The 26,335-nt window shown below is 47.1% G+C and overlaps 1 protein-coding gene across 1 annotated transcript; it reads right to left on the bottom strand.

Moving 5' to 3' along the window:
* Positions 1-14,754: 14,754 nt before the first annotated feature.
* On the bottom strand, positions 14,755-17,717 carry ZCCHC3 (zinc finger CCHC-type containing 3). Its single transcript, XM_039479615.2, has one exon. The coding sequence runs from the start codon at positions 17,448-17,450 to the stop codon at positions 16,233-16,235; it is 1,218 nt and encodes a 405-aa protein (XP_039335549.1). The 5' UTR covers positions 17,451-17,717; the 3' UTR covers positions 14,755-16,232.
* Positions 17,718-26,335: the final 8,618 nt, after the last annotated feature.

A 26,335-nucleotide genomic window follows, 5' to 3' on the forward strand; every position in this document is an offset into this window, starting at 1 on the left:
CTTGATGCTTGCTCTCCTAACTCCATGTTTCTTTTATTTATTTATTTATTTATTTATTTTTGGAGGAGTCTTGCTCTGTCACCAGGCTGGAATGCAGTGGCACGATCTTGGCTCCCTGGAGCCTCCTCTTCCCAGGTTCAAACAATTCTCCCTCTTCAGCTTCTTGAGTAGCTGGGATTACAGGCATGTGCCACCACGCCTGGCTAATTTTTGTATTTTAGTAAAGACAGGGTTTCACCGTGTTGGCCAGGCTGGTCTCGAACTCCTGACCTCAAATGATCTGCCCACCTCGGTCTCCCAAAGTGCTGAGATTACAGGCGAGAGCCACTGAGCTGGCCTACCAACCTCCATGTTTCTTTTCCTCAGTGTTCTGTGCTTATTTGACACACAGAGCAGATAAACACCCACCTCTTCTAAATGACGTCATTCCAGTACCAGTCATGAAACACAGTGAATAATGTTAACGATAATGGCCAGAAAAGAAATGCAGGGCCTGCCAGGTGTGGTGGCTCATGTCTGCAATCTCAGCATTTTCGGAGATTGAGGGGAGCGGATTGCTTGAGCCCAGGAGTTCCAAACCAGCCTGGCCAACAGAGCAAGACCTCATCTCATCTCTATAAAAAATTAAAAAGAGAGGCCAGGCGCAGTGGCTCACGCCTGTAATCCCAGCACTTTGGGAGGCTGAGGTGGACGGATCATGAGGTCAGGAGTTCAAGACCAGCCTGGCCAACATGGTGAAACCCCATCTCTACTAAAAATACAAAAATTAGCTGGATGTGGTGGCGGATGCCTGTAATCCCAGCCAGTCAGGAGGCTGAGACAGGTGAATCACTTGAAGGTGGTAGTGAGCTGAGACCGTGCCATTGCACTCCAGCCTGGGGTGACAGAGTAAGACTCCATCTCAAAAAAAGAATTAAAAAGAGAAAAAGAAAAAAAATACAGATAGTGGAAATATTCTTTTATTTAACTTTGTGTAATCATGTCAGTAAAAGTATATGTTATGGTACAAAAAGGGAACAGGGCATTGGATTGATACTTTTCAATTACATTAATATATTTCTTTGAAAAAGAAAATATAAAGCATACCTACTTGGTGGTCTGTTGCAATAATAATTATGTTAATTATAGTTTAAAAACAAGAAAACAACTCTTTAAATATAAGAGCCAATTCCAATATTAAAGATTGATTAAACATATTTAAATTTGGTAAAACATAACACCACTAAACACTAATAATATAATTTTACTAAATTCTAAAATTTGCTGTTACCACACTTTTCAGCTTATTTCGTTTCACTCTTTTAAAATTTTAAATACAAGGCCAGGCGCAGTGGCTCACGCCTGCAATTCCACCACTATGGGGAGCCTGAGGGGGGTGCGGATCATTTGAGGTCAGGAGTTTGAGACCAGCTTGGTCAACATGGTAAAACCCCATTTCTACTAAAAATGCAAAAATTAGCCAGGTGTGGTGGCAGGCATCTGTAATCCCAGCTACTGGGGAGGCTGAGGCAGAATAATTGCTTGGACCCAGAAGGTGGAGGTTGCAGTGTGCCAAAATCCCACCACCACACTCCAGCCTCAAAAAAAAAAAAAAAAAAGTTAAATAGAAAAGCTTTAAGTGGTCACATAAAATGACAGGATTGAAGCAATTCAAGTCTGGTTCTTAAGCTTCAAATCACTGTGCTATCATTGTTTATTTTGAATCTACTGTTTAAACCCAGGCATATTTAGTACCAAAGGGGCTGCAGACAGGACTGTGCAGAAACAAGCTTGAACAATTCCAAACTGTTATGAACTTATTCTCAGAACTAAGGCATGTAGCTGAGTTTTGCTCCATGTGTATTAGGGTTGACTGCATAACTGGGAGTGTTTCGAATTAACTTTCCCTTAGAAGATACTTTTATTAGCTCAAAAAGCTAATAATTTACGTATAAATTACTTATAAGTAATTAAAATGTGCTGATTTGAAGCTTACAAATATGTTATTCAAACTCAAAATCGGGCTTGGTGGCTCATGCCTATAATTCCAGCACCTTGGGAGGCCGAGGTGGGAGGATCACTTGAGCCCAGCAGTTAGAGACCAGCCTGGGCAACATGGTGAAACCCCATCTCTACAAACAATATAAAAATTAACCGGGTATGGTGGCATGCTCTGGTAGTCCCAGCTACTTGGGAGGCTGAGATGGGAGGATCAATTAAGTCCAGGAGGTCGAGGCTGCAGTGAGCTGTGATCATGCCACTGCTCTCTATCCTGGCCTGGGTAACAGAGTAAGATCCTATCTTAAAAACACAGAAACAAACAAAAAAAAACACATTGATTTTCAGTTTTATTATTGTTTTTAAATTATCTGCAGATAACGACCCCCCTTATTGCCTACACAGCCCACTTGGTATATGATAGCAGAGTGCCGGGCAGCTTTGTAATTAACCCTCCAATTGTGTAAACTGGAAGCTTCATGAGGTCAGAAGACCCACCTGGTTTTGACTCTTACCATTGTATCCCCAGCACCTAGCAGAGCCTGACACGATGTAGGCTGTTAATAATACCTGCTCTTCATAATACCTGAAGGCAGGATGACGCCAATTCAGGTGTGGGCGTGGCTGTTCTAGGAACCATCATGTAACTCCACTCACCCTATGTCTAGCTCCAGAACACCTATTTGCCAACTGGCGTGGTCCTCAAAGATATTGGTAATAAAAAAAGAATAGGGACAAAGTAATTTGTTTCTTGATTCATCTAAATTTCTTGATTTAAAAACAATCAGTCGCTCACACCTATAATCCCAGCACTTTGGGAGGCTAGCTTAAGCTCAGGAGTTTGAGACCAGCCTGGCCAAATTATTGAGACCCCCATTTCTACAATAAATTAAGAATTTACCAGTTGTGGTGGTGCACACTTGTGGTCCCAGCTACTGGGCATGGTGGCACGCCCCTGTAGTCTCAGCTACTTGGGAGGCTGGGGTGGGAGGATCGCTTGAGCCTGGGAGGCGGGGGTTGCAGTGAGCTGAGATCACACCACTACACTCCAGCCTGGGTGAAAGAGTGAGACCCTGTTGATTGCACGTACATTTATAATAATAGAAGATACAGGATGGGGTATATGGAAACTTTATATTCATAATTTTTCTGTAAATCTAAAAGTGTTCTAAAAAGTGAAGTTTTGGGGGGTTTTTTGGTTTTGTTTTTTGCTTTGTTTGTAATGACACAGGTTTTAAAAACACATTTGGTTTATTTAGACTCCAGAGTGTCAGAGCCATCAAGCAGCCCGCCTCAAAAACAGAATTTCTTCCATGGATTAAGAGAAATGTTTATTTATCCTACAGTTGCAATGTTCTGAACCAGGAATTAGGTTTTTAAATAAAAGTTGTCAACCAACTAATTAAGTCAGTATCTCATGAACGCTGCATAAAAAAAAAACTCAGGATCTTTAATTTTGTATGTATTCAAATACAAACAAAGAAAAGATGACTAGTTCCTTGATCATTTTAAGTTAAATGAAAATACCTATAACGAAAGAAAATCACATAGAACAGAATACATCATCCCATTGCCTAAATTTTCATTGCCTAAAATTGTTTTAGTAGAGAATGGTATATATTGTTGCGTAATTGAATCAGTTTTGCTCTTCTTAAATAAAATAGCAGCCAAAGATTATTCAGGGTGCAGCTGACAGAGGCCTTACTGCCAGTTCCTTCTAATCTGGAGAATTCCTTTAAAAAAAAAAAAAAAAAAAAAAAAAAATCGAGTCTTTTTGTTACACTGAAGAGAGGGAGGGCAGGGTTGAAGCGCATTGGTGGTGTCTCTGGGCCGAGGGCAGGGCTCTAAGCCACGGGACCTGCTGATTGGTGGGAGCTGGGGGGGCGGGGTCTCTGGCAACAGAACTCGGAGTCCATTGGCTGCGTGGCCGGAGGATGGTGTAATGGACAGGCGAGGCCTGTGCGGCTGGTTTCTATGGCAACGGAGGCTTGAGAGAGCGACTCAGATTTCGGCGCTCGCCCCCAACTCCCCTTTCCGGAGTGGGCAGGGCGGCCTGGATTTGAGGGCCGGGGAAGGAGGCGTGGGGGCTGGGAGTTAAGGAGACAGGGCCTTCCTTGGACCAAATCAACTCAGCAATGCCACATTTGAAGTGAGTTTGACGAACCGGGCCTGCGTGCTCATTTGATAAAAATCAGCCAAACAGAAAGGTATGACGAAAAAAAAAAAACCTACAAAACTCCATCCTCCTCTGACTTCTCCACTCGTAACAGTTTGAACAGCAAAGCCTGGTACAGAACTGGCACTCAGTGGGAGGAAGAAAGGGAGGAAAGGAAGGAAGGGGAGAGAGGGAGGGAGGATCGATGATGTGGACAACGTGGCGTGACACGAAGTGCCCGCCCCCTCGGGCTGAAAGTCACAGGCAGACCCGTAGGGCTGACGGGATATAACAGATTTGGATCTGGGGGCGTGGAAGAGGAGGGTCGCCGGGGCACTGAAAGAGGATGGGACAGCCAAAGGCTCCTTGACTCCGTTCTGGGGTTTGGGAGGCCTGACTGCAGAAAGACTCCTCCCTGGCTTCACATTCCGCCAGCCCTGCCACTTGCAGCCTCCAGTGCTTCCAGTCTCCGGATCCCTGTGCCTTTGTGTTTGGGAAATAATAAATACTGCCTACTTCATTGAGTTGGTGTCAGAACTGAGTTGAGATAATGCATGGAAAGTTCTCAATACAATGTCTGAAATGTACGTGCAATCAACAGTAGGTATTATCACAGTTGAAGACAGGGTGGGATTTGACTAGGTGGAGAGAATGGGGAGGTTATTGGCTGTGAGTAAGGAGGGAGGAGGGAGCAGCAGTGTGGAAACCGTGCAAAACAGACCGGTTTGGATATCATATAGGAAGTCATAGGAGATGACAGCCAGAGGGCATCAAATAAAGGATAAAATAACAATGCTAGCGACTATGTACTGAGGGCTTGGCACTCTTGTCAAATGGGTATTTGTGGGGCTCAGAACAAGAGTAGAGTTGGAGGTCCATATATCACATCTCTACATAGTTAGAAGTTATACAACAGCCCAGCAAGTGTCAAATGAAATATGTTCTATTTTCTTCCTTGATGGATATATCCTCTAACGACCTGGAAGGCCATGTTCAAATTAGAATTCTAAGACCCTTGGAGTTATGTGCCAGAATATGTTGACCCAAGGAGACCTGTTCCCTGGATCCTGTGTCTGCCCTTTATCCAGCTACCTCTCATCCCATCGGTGATGGAGCTAGCATGCTTGGGTGAACACTAGCTGTCACCTGCAAACAGAGACCTTGAGGCCTAAGGCTCAGGTCTATAAGATGTGCATTCAGACAGTATCATTTGCCCTCAGGTGAGATGAAGCCAGGGATGAAGCCCATGAAGGGCCCTGTGAATGAACACAGTGACATTTTGCAAGGGAATTATGGGCTATCGGAGCGTGTTCTAGAAGGCATGGGCACAGACTCTGGGTGGGCACTTCTCGTGCCTCACCCCATGGGGAAGGGTGGTGGGGGACTCAAGGAAGGAGCCATGCTTGCCAGGCTTCAAACCCAGACGTTCAGAATCCAAGAGCCTGGTGCTTCTCCTCTGTGCCTCACAGTGCCATGGGGCATGCTGGCTTTCAGTGATTTTATGCTCTCAGAGAAATAGAGAAGGATGAGTTAGTAAACTGAGGGCCTGACTTCCTAGGCCCGTATCCTCCCTTGTCAAAGGTGGGTAAACAGAAAGAGTGAGTTAGCTATTTATTTATTTATTTTAAGATAGAGTCTCGCTCTTGTTGCCCAGGCTGGAGTGCAATGGTGCAATCTTTGCTCACTGCAACCTCCGCCTCCTGGGTTCAAGGGATTCCCCTGTCTCAGCCTCCTGAGTGGCTGATATTACACACATGTGCTACCACACCCGGCTAATTTTCATATTTTCAGTAGAGACAGGGGTTTCACCTTGTTGGCCAGACTGGTCTCGAACTCCTGACCTCAAGTGATCCACCCACTTCAGCCTCCCAAAGTGCTGGGATTACAGGCGTGAGCCACCACACCCGGCCAGAGTGAGTTAGCTTTTAAAAGATTAATGAATAAGTCCTGCGGTATACAGTCAATGACAGGGTGCTAAGGTATGTTAAGTATATTAAAGAAGGACAAGTAGACACGTGTCCTCATCTGTAACCTGAGCCAAGTACTTCTAGAGCATGCATGCAATCAATATTTAGTAGGCTCTACTCTGTGCCAGGCACAGTGCTAACTGTTGAAGCTATAACCATGAGCAAAAGAGACTGGTTCCTGCCCTCAGGGAGCTCAAAGTTGAGAGGTAGAGGCAGATACCAATCAATCCATGGCACACATAAGCATATCACTGCACTGGAGTAACTGCTGGAAGGAGAGGCCAGGGAGGTAGGGGATGGTGTAAGAGGATCTGATACAGGACATTAGGGTAGGCTCTAGTTAGGAAGCAGCATTAGAGCTGAGTGCCCCAGGCAGGTAAGGGTTAACCATGGGTAGGGGAGGAAGATGTCTGCTTTCAGGAATGACCAGCTGAGCAGAAGGGGAAGCCAAGCCAGGGTAAGGGGGGAGAAGCCCGACCAGAGAGGAGGCCCAGAGGAGGCAGGGCTGGTGAGGCAGGCCCTGGTGAGTGCCAGGAATGACACAAAATCTTTGAAGGTCTTTAAGCAGGGGAGTAATGTGATCAAATTTTGTTTTGGGGTGGAGTCCATGGTTGGAAGGAGGAGGAGCCTGGAAGGAGGGAGAGCAATGTGTTGTCTGCTATAGAATTTCTTAAACTCTTCCATCAAAGTTCTTATTTTTTATTTTTATTTTATTTTATTTTTAGAGACAGGTCTCACTCTGTGGCCCAGACTGGAGTGCAGTAGTGCCATCACGGCTCACTGTGGCTTCAACCTCAAGTGATTCTCCTGTTTCAGCCTCCCAAGGAGCTGCAATTTTTTTTTTTTTTTTTTTTTTTCTGAGAGACAGGGTTTCCTACCTATGTTGTCCGGGCTGGCCTCAAACTCCTGGGCTCAAGCAATCCTCCTGTCTTGGCTTCCCAAAGTGTTGGGGTTACAGGTGTGAGCCACTACGCCTGGCCTTTATTTTTTTAAAGATAGAGGAAATGGACTCCTGTCTCTGCAAAGTGTATGGGAATTTCATTGAAGTCTTATGATTTGCATTTATTTTTGTTGTTAAAAGTTATTTCTGGGCCGGGCATGGTGGCTCATGCCTGTAATCCCAGCACTTTGGGAGGCCAAGGCGTGTGGATCAACTGAGGTGGGAGTTCGAGACCAGCCTGGCCAACATGGAGAAACTCCATCTCTACTAAAAATACAAAATTAGCTGGGCACAGTGGCACATGCCTGTAATCCCAGCTACTCGAGAGGCTGAGGCAGGAGAATGACTTGAACTCAGGAGGCGGGGTTGCCATGAGCTGAGATCGTGCCATTGAGCTCCAGCCTGGGCAACAACAGTGAAACTCCATCTAGAAAAAAACAAGTTGTTTCTGTTGTTGTTAGAGATTTTTTTTTTTTTTTTTGAGATGGAGTCTTGCTCTGTAGCCCAGGCTAGAGTGCAGTGGCATGATCTTGGATCACTGCAACCTCCGCCTCCTGGGTTCAAGCGATTCTCCTGCCTCAGCCCCCCGAGTTGCTGGGACTAAATTCGAGTGTCACCATGCCCCGCTAATTTTTTGTAGTTTTAGTAGAGACAGAGTTTTACTGCATTAGCCAGGATGGTCTAGATTTCCTGACCTTGTGATCCACCCGCCTTGGCTTCCCAAAGTGCTGGGATTACAGGCGTGAACCACTGTGCCTGGCCTGAAATGTTTTCTTTAAAAGCCGGCATATACAGTGGAAACTAAACTTCCCTTTTATTCCAAACCCCAAATATCCAATCCTCCAGAGCTACAATTTCATTAATATCTTTCCAGAGTTATTCTGTACATAAATAAGCATATATATATGTATATATATTTTTTTTCTTTTTTTAAATCTTTACAATGGTGCTGAGCATACGTATGTATTTAGTCCAACATTAAAAATATAAACCTTAGGATGTCATATCTTGCTTTTTTTCACTTTATAATGTGTCTTAGAGATTATTCCATATTAATATATATAAATTGTTCTGTGCACACCATAGTCCCAGCTACTAGGGAGGCTGAGGCAGATAGATTGCTATGTTGCCCAGGAGTTTTTGAGTCCAGCCTGGGCAACATAGCAAGACCCTGTCTATAAAAAAAATAAAAATAAATAGTTATTGGGCTGGGTGCTGTGGCTTACACCTGTAATCCTAACATTCTGAGAAGCCAAGGCAGGAGCATCACTGAGGCCAGGAATTCAAGACCAGCCTGGGCAACATATTGAAATAAAAAAAAAAAAAAGAGAGAGAGAAAAAAAGAAAAGAAAAAGAAAAAATTAGCTGGGTGTGGTGGTGTGTGCCTGTAGTCTCAGTTACTAGGGAGGCTGGGGCAGAAGGATTGCTTGAGCCCCGGAGTTGGAGGCTGCAGTGAGCCATGCAGTGAACCACCACTGCACTCCAGCCTGGGTAAGAGAGTGAGACCTTGTCTCAAAAACAAAGTTTGTTTTATTTAAAACTGCAAAGTTTACATTCTGTTCCATAATATATCTGTGTTTATTTTCTTGTGCTATGTCCTACCCCCAATCTTAGCCACACTGACAAGCCAGCAAATGGGGCTGTATCTATCGGTGCCTTTGTACATGTTTGGTACACGCCCATGGAACCCCCCACCCTCAACTCAGTATGATCTGACCCGTCCTCACTCTTAGCTTGGTCCTTTTATTTATTTATTTTGAGATGGAGTCTCACTCTGTTGCCCAGGCTGGAGTACAGTGTGGTGAAATCTCGGCTCGCTGCAACCTCTGCCTCCCAGTGAACCGGGAAAAGTTCCCTTGTCTCCGTCGCAGGGTGTGTGACAGGGGGAGTGGCTTGCTTCTCCAGTGCCCTCCTGTTCAAACCTCTAGGGGAGCACACAGATGGGCAGGTTGTGGGGCTCGGATCCCACAGCAGTGGCCTGTGGTGGATGATCACAGCTCCTGAACCCCAGTGGGCCTGTGCTACCTAAGCTTTTAGTTTTGCCGTCTTTGTGTTAACCAGCTCAGTTAGACCCTCTACCTTGTTGCAAGGACAGGGGGCTTTCCGTATTCCAGGTACTTGCCTTGGTGTACCAGAAGAATCGGATCACACCTGGGCTTGGAGAATGAGTGCAAGGTTTTATTGAGTGGAGGTAGCTCTCAGCAGGTGGGGGAAGCCAGAAGGGGAGGTTTTCACCTGGCGTCGAACTGCTCAGTGTCCCGGGCTCTCCTCCGACTGCCCCAGCCAAACTCTGCCTAGTTCTGCTGGTCCGTGGCCTGCAGCCTGCTGGCCTGCCGGAGCCTGTCGGTGCATTCCTCTGGACGTCCAGCCGCTTCTGTGTTCCTCCGCTGATGTGCTCTTCTAGACACCCAGCTGCCTGTGTGTCTGCCTGCTAGGGTCTCGGGGTTTTTCATAGGCACAGAGATGGGGGCCTGGCAGGCCAGGGTGGTCTTGGGAAATGCAACACTTGGGCAGGAAAACAAAAATGCCTGTCCTCACCTAGGTCCTTTGGCACAGGCTAGGGTGGAGCCCTAGCCAGGGATCATGCCCTTCCCCCCTCTTCCGTATAATTTAAAGGGACCACGCCATTCCCTTCCCAGCACTTCCCTTCCTGTATCACCAGGTTCAAGCAATTCTGCTTTAGCCTCCTGAGTAGCTGGGACTACAGGCGCATGCCACCACGCCTGGCTAATTTTTTTTTCTTTTGTTTTTTATTTTAGTAGAGACAGGGATCCACCATGTTAGCCAGACTGGTCTCGAACTCCAGACCTCAAGCGATCCACTCGCCTTGGCCTCCCAAAGTGCTAGAATTATAGGCGTGAAGCATTACTGCCGGCCCCTTAGCTTGGTCTTGTACCACTCCATACTCCCAGCCATTCAGAAGTCTTTCTGGTTGCTCTTTGTCAGCCGGAACTAAAGTTGACATAAAGGGATGTAATGGGCAATCGGGCTGAGAGTAAGGTTGGAAAGGAGTCCAGGAGCCTCTTGTGAAAGGGATTGAGTACCAGGCTGAGTTCCAAGGGCATGAGAGAGTCCCAGAGGATGTGACACGGAAATAAAATGGTCAGCGTGCCAGATTGACATCTTAGAAAGAACATTTGCTCCTTAATCTGCCCCATCACTTTCCTCTAAAAGGCCCTTAATGATAACCTCCACACTACTCAATCCCATGGGCACAGTTCCAATCTCAACTGACATTTCTTTCTTTCTTTCTTTTTCTTTTTTTCTTTTTGAGGCAGAGTCTCACTCTTGTCACCCAGGCTGGAGTGCAGTGGCGCAATCTCGGCTCACTGCAACCTCCGCCTCCCCGGTTCAAGCGATTCTTCTGCCTCAGCCTCCCGAGTAGCTGGGACTACAGGCACCCACCACCATACACAGCTCACTTTTCTATTTTTAGTAGAGGCGGGGTTTCACCATATTAGCCAGGCTGGTCTCGAACTCTGACCTTGTGATCTGCCTGCCTTGGCCTCCCAAAGTGCTGGGATTACAGACGTGAGCCACCGTACCTGGCCTCAATTGACATTTCTTAGAGCCGATTTTACTTGATCCCTTGCAGCCCTCAACACAGTTGTAAACCCCTCCCACCTGAAATGTCCTCCCTCGGTTTATGTCTCCACACGTTTTTGTTTTGCTTTTCCCCTTCTGGCTCTCCCTTATTAGTTTTTCACCATCTCCTTTTCTATGTCAGCGTTGCTCAAGGCACAATCTCAATTGGTCTAATCTTTCCTTCTGCTTTCTCTCTTGATGCATTAGGAGAGCGTGAAATCAGTTTAATGGGTCATATAAGCATTGACACAAGGATGAAGCAATAGAATAGAAAATGTCAAGGTACATCATTGCACAGGGCAAATATTGTTTGAGGAAGCTTGTTTCAGATTTAGATATAAATACACACATGTATATGTATGATGGCTGCAATGTAAAATATATATCTTACTGTGGGATGTGGTGAAACAGTTTGAAAGCCACTGCTATACAAGTCCTCTGTTTATTTCTCAAGGCCAGAATTCTCCTAGGGATGTAAGATCTGTGTGTATCCAACCGCCTACTCCACATCTCCTCTTAGATATTCTCTATGGAGACCTTAAACTCAGTACATCCAAAAATCAAATTCAAGTCCTTCAGCCTAAACTTGGATTTTCCCCTCTGTTTCGCAGCTCAGGGGAAAGCCCCACCATCCATCCCAGGCGTCCCCAGACTTTTTACACAGGGGCCAGTTCACTGTCCCTCAGACCGTTGGAGGACCGCCACATACTGTGCTCCTCTCACTGACCACCAATGAAAGAGGTGCCCCTTCCTGAAGTGCGGCGGGGGGCCGGATACATGGCCTCAGGGGGCCGCATGTGGCGCGGGCCCGTAGTTTGGGGACGCCTGATCCATCCAATTGCAGAAGCTAGAAACCTGGGCATCATCCTTGGTACTTAACCTTCTCCCAGCCCATGTCAAATATCGTTCCAAATCTTGTTGACTTAAACCCCAAAAGATCTCTTTACCCTGCTGTTTCTTTCCGTCTGTCTCCGCCTCCCGTGCCTAAGATGTCCTCATCTCTCACCTGGGTCAACTATACTGTATTTCCACTTGGGCTCTCCTCTAACCCAGTCCCCACCAACTATCCTGAATGATATTTGTAAAACATCACCCTAAACATGTTACGCTCTTGCTTACAAGTCCTTCAATGGCTTATCGTTCTTAGATCTACATTTTAGTATGGCCTACCAGATGCCCCCAAGATCTCTAGCCATATCTTATCACATCATCTCCTCCCATTCTCTGCATAGCAGTCACATTTGTTGTGCTGGAGAGTCTTTTGAAAAACAATACCCGTCCTCATTCTATGTGCCTTCCTATGCTACAGATGCTAGAAAGCTAAAACATCTCCTAACTCCCTTGCAGCTAGGGCTCTAGCACTTAGGTGTATTTGCATAAAAGACAGAAGGGAGGCAGCAGTCAGTAAGCCAGATGGTTTGGGCTGTTTTAACTTGTAAACATGGTTGCGGACACAGTAGCGCACACTCCCTGGCTGTGAAAGGCAGGGAAAGGACTTGGCGTTTCACTGTCTTGCCAGTGGCATTGGCAATGACTTTCTGATTCCAGGATCCTGTCTTTGGGTGGTAGCTTCTCCACTGTGTCCTCGTGCTCAGCCTTTCCAGTGGTGGCCTCCTGGCTTCTGTCTTTCTGACTGTGAGAGGTAGTAAGTCCCCTGGCAGGTCAGTTCTATGGTGTTCTGGGAGTCATTCCTAATACTCAGCCTAGGGACCACCATTTTCTTCAATAGCCAGAATCGTTTCTGTTTCTAAACTCAGACTGATAGGCTGGATCTCATTTAGTCTTTCGACGTGGCCATGCCTCCTCCCACTATAGGGTTGTCTTACTTGCCATCCCTTAACCCCCAGCCCCATATCTCTAGATGAACTCCCTTATAGGCCCTTTCCATCTCAGTTCAGACATTTTCTCTGGGAAGTCATCCCTGACCCTTAAGACTGGATCAGCCTTCCTTGTTAAACAGGGATCTCACCCGTATGTTTCTTCTGATGCATCAGCACTGTCTGTAATTACGTACTTGTGTAGCTCTAGAATCTGAGCCCCAGGGACCTGATTATCTTGCTCAATGCTGTGTTCCATTGCTTAGAAAAGGCCCCTAAAGAGGTGCTTAACAGGCAGGTGTTGAATGAATGGAATGGAGGAGGCCAAATTGGAGGCTCTGAAGACAAAATCCACGTTCTTAAATATGGTTGGTAAGCCTGTGACGCCTTTTCTTGGCGTTTCCCCCCAACCACATCTTCCCCTGACTTTCGGCCAGCCCGAACACACGCTGTGTGCTCTCTGGCCTCCGAGTCTCTACATTTGTTATTTCTGCTGCTGGGGTGTCTCTTTGCTCTTAGCCTGGTTCTTACTCATCTTGGAAGTTTTAGTTGACTGATGCTGCCCATCAGAATTTTCTCTTCTAGGGAAATCTTGACTTCAGACAATTCTATACAGGACAAATGTTGGCTGGGCATGGTGGCTCAAGCCTGTAATCCCAGCACTTTGAGAGGTTGAGGCGAGTGGATCACCTGAGGTCAGGAGTTCAAGACCAGCCTAGCCAAAATGGCGAAACCCTGTCTCTGCTAAAAAAAAAAAAAAAATACAAAAATTAGCTGGGTACGGTGGCAGGTGCCTGTAATCACAGCTACTCGGGAGGCTGAGGCAAGAGAATCACTTGAACCTGGGATCACACTACTGCACTCCAACAACAGAATGAGACTGTCTCAAAAAAAAAAAAAAAAAATATATATATATATATATATATAGTTAAATAGATTGTAAACGTTGTCTGCTGTTACTTATCTGTACCTTCCATTGCAAGTGCACTGTTTTGTTCAAGGCAGTCTACGCAGAGGGCCTTGCATGGGGCCCAGCTCTGATGCCCTCAGTATTTGTTGAAGTTAAATGAATCAGTGTCCTCTAGTCAACCATCCTCAGCCTGGGCATCTCTGCACACTTTCCAGGAGCCCATAAACAGTGAAGAATTGTAATTTGAGGGCTGCTTGATCAGGAAAGGAAGCTGTGGGAGGTTTGTTCAGCTCCAACCCTTGGCTGTCCCTGAACCGCCAGGCAGGAGGCCTTGAAGCAGATCCTGTGGGGGCTGGGCAGGGAAACAGTTTCTTCCTCTGCTCTCTCCTGGAGAGTCCGGGGATGGGGCCAGGAGAGGGAAGGTTCTTTCCACGAGGCTCCTTGGCACAGTGCCTGCTTTGAGGAACGGGTGGAGAACATGGTGAATGCAGGCTTTCTCCTGGCCCCTGGCCTCCAGCTCTGTGAGAGGGAGGGAAACTGCTAGCAAAGAAGAGAAAGAGGGATGGCGGGGAGGGAAAGGAGAGGGTCTGCTTGCTTTGGGAGTCAAGGCGAGGGGCTGAACTGGCTCTGAAAGACAGGATTCCCAACAGCCTACCAGGTGCCAACTGCAGATCGGCTCTGGAAATATTCTCAAATCACTGAGTCAGAGAGTCAGTATTCCGGGAACGTTAACTCTTAGGATCAGATCATTCTAACATCTCCAGCTGGAAAATCCTTCAGAGGGTTGAGTCTGGGGTCTGCAGGTTACTGGACCCAAAGTCGAGACCTTGACCCTATTCTGCCTGCAGGCCCAGTCTCCATGGGGCTAGCTTGGAGAAATAAGTCAGCTCCCTGGACCGCCCCCCTAACCCTTTCTCTCTTCCTCAACAGCTGAAAGAAATGGCATTTTTCTAGAACCCAAGAACACTGCATCCCATCCAAGGCGCTTACAATAACAGAAACAAGAGGAGGCCAGCATACCACCTCCCTCTTTCCCACAGGTCTGTAATCTCCCTGAGGGCAGAGTTCAGCTTGGACATCTTAGACTCCTTTAAACGGTGGTCTCAAACCTGGTTGCCCATCAAAATTGCTTGAGGATAATTAACTAAAATGTTTCACTTCCTCTAACAGTGATTCTGATTTCTTGGAGCACCATTAGGACTTTAAGCCCGTTTTGACAGTGTGCTAAGTGATTGTGATGCAAAGGGACTGGCTCAACAGTGTAGGTGCTAAGTGTTGCCTGCAGGGGTGGGAAAAGTAATTAGCAGGGTAAACAAATGGAGTGTAGGGAAGTGGGACTGAACTACGGCCTGGATCTGGGTACCTCTGCATCTAACACTTTGAAAGGATATAGCGCACCAGTGTTAGCAATACAAAAGATAAATATTTATTCAGAACAAAACTTTTAACAATCAATTTTACATTCTAAGCCACGAGGATATAGCAAAACATATAGCAAAGGAAAAGCAAACACCAAAAGAAAAGCAGTGTACTGTCTTTTCTACTTGATAACACTTAGTTGACCTCTCGCTTGGCCGATCTCCCAAGTACATTTTAGAGTTAACAGCTCACTCAGAATTTTGGGTTCAAATCCATCTTTCTCCTGAGGGTCAGGAGTTGCGGATGAGCTCCAGCTAGCTGCTTCTCTAGGGTTCCTAGCTATTGAGGCTAAGGTGCAAATGTAAACCTTTGGTAGGTTTCTTTACACAGGGGCAGCCCCCATTTCTCACTGGTGGCAATGAATGGGGAAGGGGAGGGCCTCCAAAGGACCTGGCACACTTTAATCCAGAAGTGGTGCCCCAGAGAGCAACGAATGTACCCTGGAGTTTGTTCCTTGGTCCATTCTGTATATCCCAAGTATTCAACAGCCCCTCCTTAAAACCTTCTTTCTGCTCCCTCCTCCAGATGATTTCTCAGCATTCCTCTGGGCTCATCCTTCTGGAGAGATCAGACTTTCTGGGCCCTCAAGTGTTGAGGAAATTGTTGTGAAGTGTGAGAGGTAGTGGAATGAGCACCGGGCTTGGGGTCAGGGGACTCTATTATAGGCTGGCTCTGGCACCAGACAGCTAGGTGATTTTGACCCAGTCATTTAACCTGTTTGGGCCTGTTTCATCCTCTGGAAAACCAGGGAACTGGTCTACACCAACTCTCAGGTTCTTTCCAGCAGGAATATTCTAGATTCCATGTTCTATGAAAAAAGGCTTCAGCCACCAAAAGAGCTGTCTTGAAGTCCATGCATATTTATGCCATAAGAGAGGCCCTTGGCCACCATTCAGAGCTTATTGATTCATATTATATACACTTCTAACAACACTGGTTTCACAAATTCTCAGACCACGTAGATTAAAAGCAGCAAATTAAATGAGGGAGGGGAAGAGCTGCAAAAGGTAGACACTCTGATAGAAGCCACAGTCAACAATGTTTTCAATTCAACACTGATGGAGTGCCTACCACGTGGTGGGCCCCGTACCTAGTGCTGGGGCATAAAGATGAGCAAGGCAGCCCAAAAGGTGAAAAATCCAGGGGAAGACAAGTTATGGGGGAGGGGGGAGGCAGGGAGAAAAAGTACGAGAAACAAAACCAAAACGAAAATAAAATTTTAAAAAGGGAGGGGCAACACATCTGCACGCTACAGTTCTCCGCAGTCGTTATTGATGACAGAGTCACCAATTCAGAACAGGCCGAAATGGAGTAAACTCGGTTTAAGAAGGCATAGAGAGATGTCTCTTGTAGGTTTTAAAAAGGTCTCCTTCAAAAACGATAAAAAATGGTTTAAAAAAAAGTTTTGGCACTTAAGAGGGGTAAGCTGGCTGTGTGTTCACCCTGGCAGGCAGGAGAGTGCTTAGTGCCCGGCCACGCCGGTTAGCTGAGCTGCCATGGAATTGTGAACTGCTTTGGGACACTGGGCAAAGGCGTGTCCTCGCTTGCCACAGAGGTTGCACACGATGCCCTTCCGGCAGTAAGGGCTCAGGTGCCCCTCCTCCCCGCACCTGAAACACCTGTCCTGCGTGCAGTTGCCGCTCATGTGGGTCCGGGAACCACATTTAAAGCATGTCTTGGGCTGCCCCTTGTACCAGCTGTAGCCCCTCTCTGCCCCCAGGAAGAAGGCCCCTGGCAGGTGCCTGACCCCGCCCTCCCCCTGGCGCAGCTCGATCTCGCACTTGTACTCCCCGGTCCAGATGCCAAACCTGTCGGTCACTTTCACCGGCACGGCCAGAACGTCGCAGTGGCGCTTAAGCCAGGTCACAATGTCCTCCACGTCCACAGTCTCGTTCCGGAAAAGAATGAAGAGCGTTTTCAAGCTGGACTTACTCCGCCCCAGCACCACAAAGTTCTCCCAGCAGTCCTCCTGCTCGCGCTTCTCCTCGTAGATGCGTAGGAACAGGGCCAACTTCTCCGCTGAGCGGAAACTCACGTCGAATTCGCGGCTGCCCGGGATCTGGATGACCGCGTAGATGTCGCTCGGGTCCATGCCGATGGAGCGCAGGATAAGCGCTCCCACCACGAAGTCCCGGGTCGGGCAGGCACCCTCGTCTCCCTGGAAACAGATGCGGACGAGGAAGCGACCCTTGCCCGGGCCCGCCGCCGCCGGCTCGTCCTGGAGGGGCCGCTCGACGGCGTCCTCGGCCTCGCCGGGCCTGGCTGGGGTCGCCATGGCCGCCGCCGCCGCCGCCGCCACCGCCTCCGCCTTCTTCCTCCTGCCCGCCTCCGCAGCGCCCTTCTTCTTGCGGGGGTCCGCCGCCTCGCCGGCCGGATCTCTCCGGCGGCCCTTTGGGTCCCCGCGGCCGGCCGGGGGGAAGTCGCCGAGGTCCGGCGTCGCCAGGCCCGCGTTGCCGCCGAGCCCGCCGCCCCCGCTGCCGCCGCTTTCCTCCTCCCGCCGCGGTGGCCGCGGCTCGCGGAACTCGCCTTTCTTCTCGGCTAGATTCTTCACCACCTGGGCCCAGCCCATCTTCTCGCGGCCGCCGTCGGCCTCCTCACCCCGGGCCGCGGGCCGCGCGGGGGGCAGGAGTTGCGGCCGCCCCCGTTTCCTCTCTTCCTCCGCGCCGCCGCCGGTGGCCATTTTACCTCCTTCCCAGCATTCTCCACTCGCTCCCGCAGCCAAAGGGCGCCCATCGCGCGCGCCCGCCCGCCGGGGCTGTGGGGGTTTGGCCTTTCTTTTTCTTCCTTCCTTTTTTTTTTTTTGAAATTCGACGCTCCTCTTCCCCGCCACCCCCTCAAAGGTATTCACTTGCTGCTCACATTGGCCAGCGCGGGCTCTGCGCCCCCTGGTAACGGCTGACCCTCCTCCGCCAGCGCTCGCTCCAGCCCCACCCCCGCCCGCGGCGGGACGGGGAGCCCGGAGGCTTCCCCTTCCGCGGCGCGAGTTTGGCAGCCTCGGCCTCGCTCTCGAGGATTTGGCATTTCGCAAGTGGTGCTCGATGATTTCATGCGAGCAGCTTTACCAACGGCCCGCAGCCCGCAGGCGGGACGGAGTTCAGGGACATCGCTCCCATTTTCCTGTTTTCCTCTTTGCACCGTTTATGTTGAAAAAGCAAACACAATAACAAATTAAAACTTAGCTTTCCCTTTCCCCAGAACGGACTGCCATGCATTTTTTTTTTTTTTTTTTTTGACGTCGGATTATGAACATTTTCAAGCAGAGAAGTTGAAAGTTTAGCAGTGAACATTTTACCATTAACTTTTTATCATTAAAATTTTGCTCTGTCACACTGCACCTTGATCCCTTCATCGGTCTTTATTTTTTAATACATTTCCAACTAAGTCATATTGCATTATTTTTATTTTTATTTTGAGAAGCCCTCCCGTCGTGCTTAGGATGGAGTGTGAGTGCTTCTTAAGTTCCCAGTACTGTGTTAAGCACATTTTAGACTTTATTACATGGAATCTTCCAAAAACGATGCTGTTATTATGCCCATTTTACAGGTAAGGAGGCAGGAATTAAATCACTTGGCGGAGTTAACAAGTATAGGTAGCTTATATTTCTTTCTTTATTTTTCTTTTTTCTTGAGATGGAGTCTCGCTCTGTCACCAGACTGGTGTGCAATGGCGCCATCGCAGCTCACTGCAACCTCCGCCTCAGGTTCAAATGATTCTCCTGCCTCAGCCTTTCCAGTAGCTGGGACTACAGGCGCGTGCCACCACGCCCAGCTAATTTTTGCATTTTTAGTAGAGACGGGGTTGCACTATGTTGGCCAGGATGGTCTCGATTTCTTGACCTCCTGATCTGCCCGCCTTGGTCTCCCAAAGTGCTGGGATTACAGGCATGAGCCACCATACCCGGCCTGGTAGCTTATATTTCTTTAACCACTTTATTTCTGACTCTGTGGATCAAGAACAGTGCATCGGACTCTAGGAAACCTTGTTAGCAGGCAGATTCCCTTCACCCCAACTCCTGGTATTGGTCTCAGGGGAGCCATCATCCCTGACTCTTGTGCCATTTGCACCTTCCAGTCCTCTCACTTTATATCCTCAGACAGACACCCCTTCCTTCATCCCTTCTCAGCCACGCATTCCCATGATCATACTGGGAACCTTGCCATTACCAGAAGCATCAAAGTCTTAGATTCACATATTTCTCTCTATTATTCTTTCTGCTTGTCTGGTCTAGTTTCACCATGAGGTGAATATTTACAAAACCAAACAATGTATGTATGTTAAACAATCTCTTCCATTCCTCTTACCTTAAGCCCTCACTCCAGGGTAACTATCACATAATCAAATATCTGCAAGGGTCAGGCAGGTACCTTAAGCAGAAGATATATTGGGTGAGCTGGAGATTGAATATTCTGTCTGAAGGGGCAACTGCTAGTCAACTATAGCTGATTATTCCTCTCCAGAAGTGAGGGACATCTCTCCCATTTTGTTGTTTTCCTCTTTGTACCGTTTATGTTGAAAAAGCAAACACAATAACAAATTAAAACTTAGCTTTCCCTTTCCCCAGAACGGACTGTGGGCGGATTTTCCCATTTCCAGCGAGAAACCCGAACTCCAATTTGTCTCTCTCTCTCTCTCCTTTTTATTATTTATTTATTTATTTTTGAGACAGAGTTTTACTCTTGTTGCCCAAGCTGGAGTACAGTGGCATGATCTCGGTTCACTGCAACCTCTGCCTCTTGGGTTCAAGCGATTCTTTTGCCGCAGCCTCCCTAGTAGCTGGGATTACAGGCATGCACCACCACTCCCGGCTAATATTTTTTCTTTCTTTCTTTCTTTCTTTTTTTTTTTTTAAGTAGAGATGGGGTTTCTCCATGTTGGTCAGGCTCATCTCCAACTCCCGACCTCAGGTGATCCACCCGCCTCAGCCTCCCAAAGTGCTGGGATTACAGGCATAAGCCACTGCGGCTGGCCAGTTTCTTTTTTTTATGGAAACATTCTTCTCTTTTTCATCTTAAGATAGTCTCAGCTATATTTGGATCCTCCATATAAATTTCACAACCTGCCTACTAAGTTCCATGAAACCATGAAATCTTAATTGGAGTTGCATTGCATTTGTGCAGAATTACCACTTTATAACACCGAATCTTTCCATCAGTGACTCCACTTGATTTCTCACTTATTTAGGTCTTATTTTATTAATTTTAGTAGAATATTACAGTTTTCTCCATAAAGGTCTGACATACTTTTGGGGATTTATTCCAAGTTACCCCATGGTTTGACTGCTGTTATAAATGCAATTATTGTAAATTAGAAGTTACGTATTGTTTGTGGGTGTTGTTTAGAGGGAACATGATTGGATTTTGTGTACTGACCCCATATCTAGCAACAAAGCTGAAGCTTTAAAAAATTTTCAGTAGTTTTTGGAATCTCTTTACTTTTTTATGTCGCCAGTCATATGTTGTCTGTGAATAATGAAGGTGTTGTCTCTTTTTTCAGATCTTACACGTTTTCTTGTCTTACTGCACTTATCAGGAACTCTCAAATAATCAACGTATTTTGAGCATTTTTGTTTTGTGTCTGACTTTAAAGGCATCTGTTTGTATTTTGAAAAGGTTTGACTTGTGGATTAGGTTTTGGCTCCATGGCCAATTTTACTAATTGTATCTTCTATTGTAAGATTTCGCTGGTATGTGTAGGGGGATCCTTTCAATCAGTTTCATCTTTTCCAGGTCAAATTTTGCAGAGATTATTAAATCAGGAGCTACAGGAGCCAGGCATGTACCCTACAAGGAAAGCAGTCCAGATGGGCACTGAGGCCATGTGAAGAGGGCAGGCTTTATTCATTTCTGGCAGATTATTGTCAAGAGAGACACAGGCCCAGCGTTGCCAGATGTCTGCTCTTCTAAGAAAGATTGGAAATCCAGCGTTTGGCTGCCTGGAATAAGGCCTGAGCTCAGTGGCTCACTGAGCTCTAGATGTGAGGGTCCGGAGTGTCTTTTGTGAGGCCTCTTCTCTCTTTATGTTCTTCTGTCTTTAGTGTACTGGCTTCCACCTGTATTCCTCTTTAGCATTTCTATCTCCTTTTCTTCCCTCAAACCTGACATCCACTCTTTTGGCAAATCCTGATGGCAGTTCTTCCAAAATATATCCCCAATCTGACCACTTTTACCTGTTCTCCAAGTCACTATCGTGTAAACTGCTTAGAACATGCCTGGCTTGGGCGCAGCATCCCAGCACTTTGGGAGGCTGAGGGGGGCAGATCATGAGGTTAGGAGACGGAGACCATCCTGGCCAATATAGTGAAACCTCGTCTCTACTAAAATACAAAAAATCAGCCAGGCATGGTGGTGCACTCCTGTAGTCCCAGGTACTCAGGGGAATCGCTTTAACCCAAGAGGTGGAGATTGCAATGAGCCGAGATTGCACCAGTGTACTCCAGCCTGGCAACAGAGCAAGACACCATCTAAAATATATATATGCTTGGCTCATTCCAGTTAAAAATAACAGGACAGACAAATGTGTGCAGAATGGGCCTGGCCAACCAGTTTGCCATCTTTGGCTTAGGCACAATTATCCTCACTTTACAAAGGAGGTAACTGAGGCTCAGAGAGGTGAAGGGATTTGTCTCAGAAGCATCTATGAGGTCTTTGATAAGTGGGCCATGTATTACTCTCTGTCTTCACAGACGATTGCTATGAAGACAACGCGCAATTGGCCAAGTGAAGTGACTCATGCTATTAAGCCCAGCACTTTGGGATGCCAAGGAGGGAGGATCGCTTAAGCCCATGAGTTTGAGACCATCCTGGGTAACATAGTAAGACTTCATCTCTACAGAAAATTTTAAAAAATTAGCCAGGTATGGTGGCATACACCTATAGTCCCTGCTACTTTGGAGGCTGAGGTGGGAGGATCACTTGAGCCTGGGAGGTTGAGGCTGCAGTGAGCTGTGATCCCGCCATTATACTCCAGCATGGGTAACAGAGTGAGACCCTGTTAAAAAAAAAAAAAAAAAAAAAAAAAGTAAAAGGCAACACAATTGCTCAGTGCTCTATAAGCACTTAGCAAACGGCAGCTGATTTTTGATTTTTGAATTGTTAAGAAGCTTGGCTCAGCATGGTGGCTCATGCCTGTTATCTTAGCATTTTGAGATGCTGAGGCAGGCAGATCACTTGAGTCTGGGAGTTTGTAGACCAGCCTGGGCAACATGGTGAAACCCCTCCATCTATACCAAAAAGAACAAAACAATTGACCAGCCATGATGGGCCACCACCTTTAGTCCCAACTATTAGAGAGGCTGAGGTGGGAGGATTGCTGGAGCCCAGGAGGTTGAGGCTGCAGTGAGTGCAGTGAGCTAGGATCACTACACTGCACTCTAGCCTGGGCAACAGATTGAGAGAAACCCTGTCTTAGAAAAGAAACTTACAGGTCAGCTGCAGTGGCTCACCCCTGTAATCCTAGCACTTTGGGAGGCTGAGTGGGTGGATAACCTGACGTCAGGAGTTTGAGACCAGCCTGACCAACATGGAGAAACCCTGTCTCTACTAACAATACAAAATTAGCCAGGCATGGTGGCACATGCCTGTAATCCCAGCTACTCGGGAGGCTGAGACAGGAGAATCCCTTGAACCCGGGAGGGGAATGTTGCGGTGAGCTGAGATTGCCCATTGCACTCCAGCCTGGGGAACAAAAGCGAAACTCTGTCTAAAATAAATAAATAAAATAAAAATAAAAGAAACGCACAAATGCTAGTTGGGAATAACTAAATAATAGAAAATTCTAGACTAAGCTGGGCATGGTGGCTCACACCTGTAATCCCAGCACTTCAGGAGGCCAAGGCAGGAGGATCACAAGGTCAAGAGATCAACATTATCCTGGCCAACATGGTGAAACCCTGTCTCTACTAAAAATACAAAAATAACGCGGTGGCTCAAGCCTGTAATCCCAGCACTTTGGGAGGCCGAGGCAGGTTGATGACGAGGTCAAGAGATTGAGACCATCCTGGTCAACATGGTGAAACCCCGTCTCTACTAAAAATGCAAAAAATTAGCTGGGCATGGTGGCACATGCCTGTAATCCCAGCTACTCAGGAGGCTGAGGCAGGAGAATTGCCTGAACCCAGGAGGCGGAGGTTGCGGTGAGCCGAGATCGCGCCATTGCACTCCAGCCTGGATAATAAGAGCGAAACTCCATCTCCAAAAAAGAAAAAAATATATATAAAAATAAGCTGGGCATGGTGGTGCACACTTGTAGTCCCAGCTACTTGGGAGGCTGAGGCAGGAGAATCACTTGAACCCAGGAGGTGGAGATTGCAGTGAGTTGAGATTGTACCACTGCACTCAAGCCTGGTGACAGAGCAAGACTCTGTCTCAAGAAAAAAAGAAAAGAAAAAAGAAAAAGAAAAAGAAAATTCTAGAATAATGGTAACTTATGCAAATGAAGTTTATTTTTTCTCTCATAGAATAAGTCCGGAGGTTGGCAGCTCAGAGCTGATATCGTGGCTGCACAGTGTCAGGGATCCAGGCTCCTTCTGTCTTTGTGTTCTGCCATATGTGACCTACATTTCCAACAATATTTAATGGCCCAAACGGCTGCTGAGCTCCAACTATGAGATTTCATTCCAGCAGCTTAAAGGAACAACTGAAGGAGAAGGACATGTCTCCTCTACTTCCTTTATAAGGACATTTGCAGATGTTGCACTTTTGTCTAAATTCCATTGTTTAGAACTTGGTCAAGCCTATCTGCATCTCAGTCCAAGTTCTTAATGATGCATTTTCGGATTTGCACTATTTTTGAAGTGACCTTTAGAAAGTCAGGAAATGGAGGCATGATTTGAGATGGACCTTGAAAGAAGAAGTAGGTTTTGGAAAGCAATACAGAAACGAACCTATGAAGTTAGAATTATTGCTCCTATTAACAGATGAGGGAACTAGGCTGAGAGAGGTAGAGTGAGTTGTCCAATGTCCCAAAGAGGTAGGAGTGGCTTAGTGATTGTCATGATTTGAATCCACGTCAAGACGACACTGCTTAGCCACTTATACAGTCTGCCCTGCGTCTATAAAATGGAGCTAATGCCTACATTAAGGTTACTGTTTATTGACAACTTGGATTTGTGGTTGTATTAGCACACAAGCTAGGCCCCTTTGCTTTTAAGGGCATAACCAAGAACTTACATGCATTTCTTCTACTCACATCACATTTGCAAAAACCTAATCATGCAGCCATCTTTTTTTTTTTTTTTTTTTTTTTTTTTTTTTTTTTTTTTTTGAGACGGAGTTTCACTCTTGTTACCCAGGCTGGAGTGCAATGGCGCGATCTCGGCTCACCGCAACCTCCGCCTCCTGGGCTCAGGCAATTCTCCTGCCTCAGCCTCCTGAGTAGCTGGGATTACAGGCACGCGCCACCATGCCCAGCTAACTTTTTGTATTTTTAGTAGAGACGGGGTTTCACCTTGTTGACCAGGATGGTCTCGATCTCTAGACCTCGTGATCCACCCGCCTCGGCCTCCCAAAGTGCTGGGATTACAGGCTTGAGCCACCGCGCCCGGCCCATGCAGCCATCTTAGTTGGAAGGGAGGCTGGGAAATGAGGTTGTTATTTTATTTTATATTTTATTTTTTTGAGACAGAGTCTCTCTGTCGCCCAGGTTGGAGTGTGGTGGCGTGAACTCAGCTCACTGCAACCTCTGCCTCCTGGATTCAAGTCATTCTCCTGACTCAGCCTCCTGAGTAGCTGGGATTTCAGGTGCCCACCATGACTGGCTAATACTTGTATTTTTGGTAGAGATGGGCTTTCACCATGTTGGTCAGGCTGGTCTTGAACTCCTGACCTCAGGTGATCTGCCCATCTAGTCCTCCCAAAGTGCTGGGATTACAGGCAGGAAGCACCATGCCTGGCCGAGAAATTAGGTCTTTGAATGGGTGGCCCATGTGCCCAATAAAAATTCTAATATTACAGAAGAAGTGTAGAGTGGACATGGGAGGGTTAGCAATCTCTGCTACGATAGTGTTAGTTAAGATGATTTATTGATTTATTTGTTTATGACAGGGTCTCACTCTGTCACCCAGGCTGGAGTGCAGTGGTGTGATCGTGGCTCACTGAAGTCTCAAACTCCTTGTCTCAAGCGATCCTCCTGCCTCAGCCTCCCGAGTACCTTGGTCTACAGGCTTGTGCCACCATGGCCAGCCAATTTTTTATTTTATTTTTTATAGAGAAGTGGTCTCTCTATGTTGCCCAGGCTGATCTTGAACTCCTGGCCTCAAGCAAATCCTCCTGCTTTGAACTCCCAAAATGCTGGGATTACACATATGAGCCACCATACCCAGCCTAGTTAAGCTTTAAAACAAACCAGTAAAGTAAGCATTATTATTCCTATTTTACTGATAAACACATTGAGATTCAGAGAGGTGGAGCAATTTAAGGGTAAGCTAGGATTAGAACCCTGACTCATGTTTCACCCACAGTATTCTATTCCTCTCCAATGGAATTGTCTTTTGTGAGTGTTGCTGCTTCTCATTGATTTCCTTCTCACTCAAGTAGTATGCCATTAGCATGGGTGTCTCCACTCCCTGGGCTATAACTCTGCCTCTGGATGCCTACTCTTTGGCATTGTGATCATGACCCAGAGGAAGGAGATACTGGCCTTTCCAAGGCCAGGATGCAGTGGGGCCACATGTGTGTGGTGCTCCTTGGCTATTTGCAATAGTTGTTAGAAAGCAAGTCTGCAAACTGCAATCCCTTCACCCAAGGGCAGTAGAGCCAGCTGACCCAGGAGACAGAAGGAGGTGAGGCCAAGGGAAGAAGGAAGCACTTGACTGTCAGCGTCTGGCCTCGATCAGCATCGTCCCAACCCACTGGGAAGAAGAAGCTGGTGGAGTCCGTGAAGGAGACATCATCAGAAGTCCAGTATTACATCCAGGTGGGTAAATTCTTTGACATTTTTTTCTGGGACCCTTCTTGGCCCCAGACTTGGCAGGTGCATGTGCATGGGGAGGGAGCTGGATCACAGTTACAAGAACATCTCCTGTGATAGCAGTGGCTTCTACCTGACTCTGCAGACCCTGCTGGCAAAGGAGAACCTTGTTGACTGGGGCTTGGTGTCCAAGCTGATTGGTTTCCAAGGTGCTCAGCTGCAGATGCCAAGTCTAGTTCATCAGCATAAAGCAAATCCTGCCAGGCTGTGCACATTTATTCTGGCTCTTCGGACCACTTGACCAAGTTTGTTTTATATCCGCTGACCTCTAGGTGCATCCAGGAGGACATCCTGTAGGACATATTCACTGTTTAGGACCCGCAGTGTCTTGCAGACACCATTGAGGGGTATTTCTTCATCCAGATTGTTGAAGAGCTAACGTAGCTGAAGATGGTCCATGAACAGGGACAGAGCTCTGTTGTGGGAGTCAATGGCATCATGCAGACTGTATTAGTTTCCTAGGGCTGCTACAACAACATACTATAAACCAGGGGTTTCCAACACCTAGGTCTGCCCGTTAAGAACCGGGCCACACAGCAGGAGGTGAGCGGCAGGCAAGCGAGAATTATGACCCGAGCTCCACTTCCCATCAGATCAACA

This window comes from Saimiri boliviensis, chromosome 9 (genome assembly GCF_048565385.1).
Source record: "Saimiri boliviensis isolate mSaiBol1 chromosome 9, mSaiBol1.pri, whole genome shotgun sequence".
Lineage (NCBI taxonomy): Eukaryota > Metazoa > Chordata > Mammalia > Primates > Cebidae > Saimiri > Saimiri boliviensis.

Bases quoted from the DNA above. Each gene is read 5' to 3' on its own strand.
- ZCCHC3 (XM_039479615.2), bottom strand. From the start codon at position 17,450: ATGGCCACCGGCGGCGGCGCGGAGGAAGAGAGGAAACGGGGGCGGCCG.